At 37.8% G+C, this 9,767-nt stretch overlaps 2 protein-coding genes across 2 annotated transcripts; both read left to right on the top strand.

Moving 5' to 3' along the window:
- Positions 1–1,595: 1,595 nt before the first annotated feature.
- On the top strand, positions 1,596–6,800 carry LOC125241616 (kynurenine formamidase-like). Its single transcript, XM_048150177.1, has 5 exons — positions 1,596–2,082; positions 4,543–4,664; positions 4,855–5,052; positions 5,910–6,086; positions 6,549–6,800. The coding sequence occupies exons 1-5, from the start codon at positions 1,874–1,876 to the stop codon at positions 6,653–6,655; spliced, it is 813 nt and encodes a 270-aa protein (XP_048006134.1). The 5' UTR covers positions 1,596–1,873; the 3' UTR covers positions 6,656–6,800.
- Positions 6,801–7,142: 342 nt separating this feature from the next.
- Positions 7,143–9,499, top strand: LOC125241615 (peroxisomal membrane protein PEX16). Its single transcript, XM_048150176.1, has one exon. The coding sequence runs from the start codon at positions 7,301–7,303 to the stop codon at positions 8,282–8,284; it is 984 nt and encodes a 327-aa protein (XP_048006133.1). The 5' UTR covers positions 7,143–7,300; the 3' UTR covers positions 8,285–9,499.
- The last annotated feature ends 268 nt before the right edge of the window (positions 9,500–9,767 follow it).

Below are 9,767 nucleotides of genomic sequence, written 5' to 3'. Positions count from 1 at the left end.
ATTCTAAACTTTATGTGATTTTTCAAGTCGGCTTTTTTTTTCATTTATTAAACATTACATTTTCATGAATTTATTTAAAAATGATTCCAGAACGGATAGATAGAACTTATCACACAACATTTCATACAAAACGATGACTTACCACTTCAAGGCAATGTTAAATCAGTTGCTGTTTTTTGCATAACTTTATCTTAATTCGATAGTTTGTAACATACGTTTACACGCACTGAACCCTACACGAAATTTGTAGACTAAACACTAATAAATTTCTGACAGTCAATCTTAAAAATCAATTTGAAATTATAGTAGTAGTGCACAGAACAAATTACAAGTACAGTAAATGATTATAATGGTTATGTACAAAGGTGAGCTTATCCCTTTAAGGGATCTCTTCCAACTAACCTTATGATTTTTTTTAACAAATATTAATAAATAACTATTCGGTCAGAGTGAGTAGTTTCAAACATAGTCTCAATAAAAAGGGAAACTGCACTGTCTGTCTTATTTATAGAGGTTATACTTGACTACAAACCCACCTACCATACACAACTTAAACAAGTTTTAAGAGAGTAGGCTACATTTTTATAAGAAAATTCTGCTATGTGACGCAAAACACACGATCTGGAAACATTCACGACTTCTACAAATAGTACAAAATTATCGCTATGTATGAGATTCCACAAATCTGGCACAAGTATTATCTTTTTATTCAATATTTCCGAAAATATAGCTATGTGTCAAAATTCACATAGCAAGAGCAATTACAAACTTGCTGTTATAAGAAGATAATGTAGTTATGTGATTTATTGCAGTTAGCGATTATAGGAAGAACATTCAATGTATGGGCATCACATACCTACTTTTGATAAAACCTGTAATAATGAAATGAGCTCTACGCTGTTTTTTGAGCATATGTATTTAGAAATAAGGTTTAAAATGGCATTGAAAACGAAAAATCATTAAAAATCACATAGCGAAATTTGCACGCGCAGTGACGATTTATGTAATTGTGTGTCATATGTGAACTTAGTTGGGTTACTGGTTTCTAGGCTTGTGCCGTTTCGTTCGTTGATCGGAGCGCTCCGATCTCGTTCAATCGCTCCCATGAACTAGTTCGCTCTTTTAGGTCTTTTGCTCATTTAGTTCAGCCAGACCAGCGACCACTGCGGTCGGAAAGATCAGAACGAATGGGACCGAATAGTGTCAAAATTATACGAATAGTCCACAGATAGTAGCATTCCGGGCCGAAAGGTTGTAAGTAACCGAAGTTTAATATGAAAACTTGACTTTTTTTGTTGCTCTGCTAAGTAGCTCTCGCTCTCGGTCGGCGCAGTCACACATTCGTTCTCGATCCAAACCGCTCGCGCTCGCCGATCCTATACTGAACTAAATGAGCAAAGACCGATTCTCAGACCACGGAAAGATTCAGTTCATTTCGGTCATTGATGGGATTTTATTCCTAACAGTTCATAGTTCGTGAACGACACAAGCCTACTGGTTTCGGAGGAAATTGGCTGTGACAGACGGATGGACAGACAGACGCACGAGTTATCATATAAGGATTCCGGTTTTTCATTTTAAGTAAGGCGCGGAAGTCTAAAAACTCATAAAAACATGAGGTCAAATGCGTCGTAAAATTTTGAAGTACTTCGAGCTATTAAGCTTGTAACTTTTAACTCGCATGTTAGCGATTCACTTAGGTATTATGTAAATAATTATAATTTGTTTAATGATTTTTATTCAAACCATTACTGTAGTTATGAACCATTCACTGTTTACAATACTTATATTGTGACGCCTGCATTAAGGATAATGACATCTCTTATTCCTGTCAGCCTCTCAATAGTCTCAATCTAAAGTAGTCGCTTCAAGGATGTGGTTAAAGATTATCGTGTTTATGTGCTTGGCCAACGTTTGGACCAATGTTGGTGCAGACAATTGCAAATTAAATGATATTATATCCGACGGTCATCTCATTCCATATGATTTATCACACAATTTTGATGAAAAAACAGTTTATTGGCCGAATGTGAAACCTTTTGGGTTTACAAAGAAAACTGCTGAGGACAGGGAACATGGCTGGTAAAAAATATTTATTTTTATCCTTTTGTTTTTTCCATTGTTGTTTCTTGATATATTTTATAAAGTACTAATACATTCGACTGTTAAATACAATTAACAAGCATAAAGTTTCCAAGGGCGGATCCAGCTTCGTACCCGGGCGGGGGGGGGGGGGCGATCACGTGGTCTATTTGTTTGGCCAACATAGCTTCCCCCCTTGGATCCGCGCATGGGTTTCGTCCTTTTCAAATATATTCATTTATGTCTACAGTTTTTAAATTCATTATCATTCTTACCATCAAAATAAATAATTTTATGAGTAGTCTCCTAAATATCGGCTCTAAACTTGTTTTGATCCTATCCATAAAATATTTATAGCATTGGTCAACCGTATAGGTATCATACATAGTTATGTATGTATCGTTATACCTATATGTGTGCTTCGGTCAAGAATAACGACCGCCTATTCAAAGATCCGTGCGATAAATTATACCAAACATACTAAGTAGTCTGATGGACATACTCAAAACACCAGTAAAAGCACTCTGATGGACGTTATAAATGTTTTTTTAGTTCTTTGTGTGTGTCTTTTTGACATACTAAAAATATAGTAAAATATATTTATGCAAAATGCGTTTTTTCGACCGCCAAAAGTGAAAAATTACTATGGAAAAAAAATCCTAAAATTTAAAAATCGTCTCTGGTATCAACTTATAGGGAATTAGGCGGCAAATTTTTTTACAGCGTTGATGTTTAGCAAAAATATAAATATTTTTCACTATTTTGGTAAAATAAAAAATGATAAAAATCATAAATTTGATGAAAGGAAGTAATTAAAACATAAATTTCAGCAATGTAATTTTTTTCATATGTCCCACACCATGGTAAATACGGGTACGATCCGCCTGGTGATTAGCATTACGGTAGTCTATGACGCCTGCCAATCTAGAGCCTCCACATGCGCGTTGCTGGCCCTTTAGGATACCTTTCCACTAGAGATGCGCAACGTGATAGTGTTTGATATCCACCAATCATGTTCACTGTTCACAAAGCGTAGCGCTAGTAGGAACGGGTTCGACTAAGCTGATTGTGGATATCAGAAGCATCCATAACACATCTCTGGTGGAAAGGCACCCTTAACAGTCCTCAGCTAGCTCGCAGGATAACGCGCGTCCGCGGGAGAAAAATCCTCCAATTGGGTAACCGTATTTACCATGAACTTGTATTTTGGTGGGGTTCAATATAAGTATATAAATTGTCGCATCCCATAAAAAAACTGTCGATAAAGCATTATATCGAACACGAGAGAAAACCAAAACCTAATAATTATCGGTTTTTCTAGTCATAAATCTGCGCATCCACACACCCTGGACCCGTATATGGTCGCACACTGCGGCTTCTTCTTCTTCAACCTAGCGTTTTCCCGGCCTAGCGCCTGGGTCCGCTTTCCTACTCAGTCTTCTCCACTTTGCCCGGTCTTCAGCATACTTAGACGTGAGATTGTTCTCTTGTATGTCCGCTCCCACGACGTCCAGCCAGCGCTTCTTTGGGCTACCGGGGCCGCGTGACTTGCCTTGGACAACGAGATTAAGGCATCTGTTTTCGATGTAGGCTTGGGAGGATTTTTCTCCCGCGGACGCGCGTTATCCTGCGAGCTAGCTGAGGACTGTTAAGGGTGCCTTTCCACCAGAGATGTGTTATGGATGCTTCTGATATCCACAATCAGCTTAGTCGAACCCGTTCCTATTAGCGCTACGCTTTGTGAACAGTGAACATGATTAGTGGATATCAAACACTATCACGTTGCGCATCTCTAGTGGAAAGGTACCCTAAAGGGCCAGCAGCGCGCATGTGGTGGCTCTAGATTGGCAGGCGTCATAGGCTACCGTAACTGTTAATCACCAGGCGGATCGTACCCGTATTTACCATGGTGTGGGACATATGAAAAAAATTACATTGCTGAAATTTATGTTTTAATTACTTCCTTTCATCAAATTTATGATTTTTATCATTTTTTATTTTACCAAAATAGTGAAAAATATTTATATTTTTGCTAAACATCAACACTATAAAAAAATTTGCCGCCTAATTCCCATAAGTTGATACCAGAGACGATTTTTAAATTTTAGGATTTTTTTTCCATAGTAATTTTTCATACAACTTTTGGCGGTCGAAAAAACGCATTTTGCATAAATATATTTTACTATATTTTTAGTATGTCAAAAAGACACACACAAAGAACTAAAAAAACCAAACTTCGGTTCTGTGGGAATTATTATGACCCCCCCATACAAATTCTCATTCCACTCCTCTACTATATTTGAAAACGAGTAGCAAAATTGCAACGGGTAACAACTTTGCCCCCTTGTAAAACAAATAACTATTATTTCATTATCATGCTTTATTCATCGATAATCTTAATTATTATTTATTCATGACCAGTAAGAACTACGAGACGAGTATATTGATTGTCTATTGCAGGTATGCTGCAAATGAATTTGAGGCCGGCGAGCATGGTGGAACACACATGGATGCACCGAATCACTTCTACAAGGAAGGCAAATCCGTCGGAGAAATACCTATGGAGAAGCTCATCCTACCTCGTAAGTCTTGCATTTTGTTTTAATACTTATCGAGAGATAAATACTGTAGACCTAGCATTTTTTGTTCGACTTAAATTTAGATTTTCAAAATGATGCTTTCACAAATAATTTATTACTTATAAGAGAGAATTTCAAGGATTTCAATGCATTTAATTTGATTTATTGTCTAAAATTCTGATTTTTTTTCCAGTCGTAATTGTGGATATCAGCTCACGTGTCAATGACGATCCGAACTTTGTGCTTCACAAGCATCATTTGGATTATTTGCTAAACAACAACAATGGAAAACCCTGTATGATAATATTCAAATTCGGATGGAGCAAGTTTTACGGCGAGAAACAGAAGTACTTGGGTATAAACGAGACAACTCGCACGCTCAACTTTCCTGGTAAGGTTGAGATTTGGACGTTTTGGACTATACTTTTACAACACGTTCATTTCCAGACAAAAAGTGGCGCAGTAGTCCAGAAACTGGTCGTTACATATAATCGTTAAGTATAAATAAAATAAATAAATATTATAGGACATTCTTACACAGATTGACTGAGCCCCACGGTAAGCTCAAGAAGGTTTGTGTTGTGGGTACTCAGTCAGCGATATATATATAATATACAGAGTGGGGCCTGTAACAAAGGCGAAGAATTGAACTGTAGGCTATTCTCCTTATACTGATCAACATTTGTTCAGTGACTTTTAAAAATTATGTAGTCTTTAAATTTTTAATTTTTCATACAAAATAAATATTAGCTTCAATGTACGCCATTATTGTTGTCATTGACGTTGTCTGTCACACATTAGACTTAACAGAATTCGCAATACATTATCTCTTAGAAAAAACTTTCAAGGGTGATAAAAATCAAAATACAAGTTATTTTTAAAAGTCGCCGAACAAATGTTGATCAGTATAAGGAGAATAGCCTAGAGTTCAATTCTTCGCCTTTGTTACAGGCCCACTCTGTATAAATACATAGAAAACATCCATGACTCAGGAACCAATATTTGTGCTCATCACACAAATAAATGCCCTTACCGGCAATTGAACCCGGGATCGCGGCGCAGCAGGCAGGGTCACTACCGACTGCGCCAGACTTGTCGTTATATTCGTTATCTTGTATGTAGTGACAGTAGTGACCTACCGCCAAGCGGGTTGTCCGGCGGCATCTAAGCAAAGGTCTCGAGCCCAACTGCCAAAAAGACAAAAGTTGCAGTGTTGAATCATTAACTTATATCATATAATTATTTCAGGTCTCAGCGAAGAGATAGCAGAATGGATAACGACTTCATACAAGAACGTGGTCGGTATAGGCGTGGATACAGCTTCCTTGGACCCGGGCAGCAGCACTACCTTCCCAGCTCACCAGATCACTACAGCTGCGGGCTTGTACGGCATGGAAAACGTTAAGCTCGATATGCCAGTTCCAGGTAAATAAAATCATAGAAAACAATGTTACAATACGAGTGGTAAATATGAAAGCTGGATACAAGGGTAGTGGAAGGCCTAAGAAAAAATGGATGGACTGTGTGAAGAATGATATGAGAGTGAAAGGTATTAGTATGAAAATTACGGCTGATAGAGAGGAATGGAAAAATAACATTTACTGCGCGACCCGAAATAATGGGAAAAGGGCAAGTGAATGATGATCATAGTCAGCTACCCCCAATCCCATCTAATTTTGTATTTGGTATATTATTAAAAATGACTTTTTGAGTTGACGACCTTTAAATCATACACTTAAACCGAAATTTGGAGGTTCCAAGAACAGTCTTTTTAGGAGTTGTTGAACTTCCATAATGGTCAGAAAAGATTGACACTGGACACCGTGCGCCTGCTGAAACAAAAAAATGCCTAAATTATAAAAAAAAGCGTATTGCGTATTGTTTCAGAATATGGTTGCACTGGCATCGCCATGCCTATGAAGATATCGAAGGGCACTGGAGGACCGCTTCGGTTAGCTGCTATATGTCCTAAGACCGTACCCACCACGTTTTAGGACTATGTCTTGTTAGGAAAACAAAATGCACGCCAGTTTGTATTCCGGATATATTTGTGTAATCTTCGTATCAACAGTAATTAACACTTGTTTTAATTTTAATTACTTGATTGTTTATCTATTAAATACGTAAATTTGACGAAAATATGTTCTTATGTTTTTTGTAATAGGAGTTTAAAAAAAGTGAGATATACTTACTTGTCATTTTGATTATTTTACTACCTCAATAATACAAAAGTTGTCACCTAAACAATAGTAAATAAATAAAGTGAAGCTGAACATTTTCCATACTATGTTATTATAAAGTTTTAAAATAATCTACATCAGAAATGTGTCGGACTACGTCAGAGACGAGAGTGGCGCCCTCGTTTATTTTCTCAATGTCGTCGATAATATTAGTCTGTGGCTTAATAACGCAATATTATGAATGCCGAGCCTTATAGCCATAGACTAAAGTTTGTTTGATTTGACAGCTACGTCACGTCAACAGGGCAAGGGGCAAATGACTTAACGTATTGCCGACCGACTCGCATTTACATATAATGCAATAAGCGAATTTAAATTAATAATTCTCTGCACCTTATATGACACAAATGTGAGGAACTTAGCTGAGTATAGAAAGGCTCTTTTTTCACTGAAGATACTATGGAGAAGTTGTCACTGAAGGAGTTTTTCGCGGCTTATAAGAGGTGGGTGATAAGTAATCCTAATTTGGTTACCGACGTAGAGACAGTGGCTACATGGTCTTCATACTTCGTAGCCGGGAAGATAAATAAATCACCTATAGTCTCCGAACTCGTGTATTCTCTATCTAAGCTGGTTTCTTTGTTCAACGACAAATTAATACGAGAGGCGTACGGTTCGGAAGTGCAGTTCTACAGTCTTAGGGAGCAGATTAAGCTATGGCTGACCGTGATACATTATTCTGAGGTTTTCGTGGAGCTTGTGGTTAAGAGCAGATGGGGGAATAAGGGGAAATGGACGATTGCGACGCTGCTTCAGCTCTTCAAGTGCTCGTCTGCATTGATTCTACTCTTAAGGTTCAAGGAGCTTCCAATTCAACACCCGCCCGTGGCCGCGCTTCAAAGAAAGAAATTTACAGAAGAAAAAACAAGTGAAGATGGAGAGGGCTCATTTTTCACTTTGAAACGTTCAGGAAGGGTGATCAGACGCGTTGACGGTGCCCCACCGGTCGCATTTAGAGATTGGGAGCCTGTGAAATTAAAAGATGACAACAGCTTTCCAGTGAATGTTAAGGACTTGGTGTATGCTGAATCATTGCATATACTAAAGCCGCTGATTCATTTAGCGGCTATGAGAGTGTTTGGCACTAAGGCGTGGCGGCAGTGGCTTGTGTCACTAGGTATCGACTTAGCCAGCTTGAAGCTGTATAACCGTCACATGAAAGACTTAACCGCTGAGCAGAGGCTCGAGATAAGTCGCAGGAAACTTGGACTTGTATTATATTTATTACGTAGCCCAATGTATAATGGGTATTCGAAGAATGTGATTGAAAGTGTTCTGAAATCAGCGTCAAACAAGGTCCCATTGATGGCGTTTATCTGTGGCCCTGTCATACAGTATCTTAGCCACTGGCAAGACATCTATTTCTATATGTGGGCTTCGTAAATAAGTGTTATTATATTCGATAGTGTGAATATTAATTCATGTGTCTGTACCTCTTGTGTTTAAAGGTGGTTTCAATGACAGTTCATTTTAATATGTAGTAGCTGGTATATTAACATTACATTACATATTTGTAGAAATGCTGCAAAAGCCGAATTCAGTCATTAATTTAAATGAAAATTTCCTTAACTCAGAATTTAAACAATTTGTTTTCGATTTTTTCCCCTATCCAAAAGAAGGAACTATGATAGGGACTATCACTTGATATTGACACAAGAGGTATTCTTGTTATGTTCAACTGGGATATTTGTGTCTGGTGGGGTAAATCCGTCTTTTGAACATATTTTCTAAACTTAATATTAGTACATTACGATACAAGTGCGTAAAAAAGGAAGTTCGAAACGAGTGGCGATAAATTAATACGACCGAAGGGAGTGTTTTAAATCGACACGAGTTACGAATTTCCTTTTCGCACGTGTATCGTACGACGTTTTTCAGTACAGATGGCCATCCGAAGTTTCGACCTGGCATATAATGAACCACTTCTCGCACTAGTGCGTTAAAAAAACACCATATGTACTGAAAAATATGTATTAGAACTGGGCCCCCTGTTGTCAGGCAGAGTGATGGCAGGTGGACCGAATAGTGGCAGTTATCGGATATAAGAAGCGCCTGGCATCCGTCGGCTCGTTGGATGGACGACATTCGAAAAACTGCGGGGCACTTCTGGATGAGATTAGCCCAGGACCGGGATAAGTGACGTACACGAAGGGAGGCCTATGCTCAGCAGTGGGCGATTAATGGCTGAAATGATGATGATGATGGTGATATTAGAGCTATGATAACCATATAAATTTAAAATTTGGTGAGCATACTTTGAACGTAGGATGGTTGAAATAGTTCTAAAAATGTTCAGTTTAGATGATAACCTTCAAAAGACCAAATAACCCACCAGACGCAATTATCTCGGTTGATATTATATGATTGTTTAAGTGATATTAATATGTTATTCTCATTAAGTTTCAATATTGGCTAAGCATAAGACTATCATCAAGCCATCAAATTTAGCTTCATGGAACTAATTAAGAGCGAATAAAAAGACCCGTTTTTTTTAAAGTTGTCCACCCCGCTTTTTTTGTAATGGGTATTTTTTTACGCGATTCATACACAGAATCCCGAGGCCTTTCGATCCTGATAGGAGAAAAAGAATGTCATTCCGTTACCGCCATACAAAATGTATGAAAAAATGGTAACGTAATGGGAAAAAACCTTGGGACACTTTTTTATCCTATTAGGATTGAAGGACCTCGCGATTCTGAGTGGAAAGCACATAAAAACTTCCATTTCCAAAAAAGTGGGCAGGACTTTAAAAAAATGGCCCAATAATATGATTGGATAAAGACAAAATATTGTTTAAGTTTTTAACAGCATGACAATGATGATAAAGTCAATGCATTGAGGTGGTTTGGTCAGAAGGTCTATCGAG

Source organism: Leguminivora glycinivorella, chromosome Z (assembly GCF_023078275.1).
Source record: "Leguminivora glycinivorella isolate SPB_JAAS2020 chromosome Z, LegGlyc_1.1, whole genome shotgun sequence".
Lineage (NCBI taxonomy): Eukaryota > Metazoa > Arthropoda > Insecta > Lepidoptera > Tortricidae > Leguminivora > Leguminivora glycinivorella.
The sequence above is the reverse complement of the archived record's forward strand: the minus strand, read 5'-3'. Positions and strand labels throughout refer to the sequence as shown.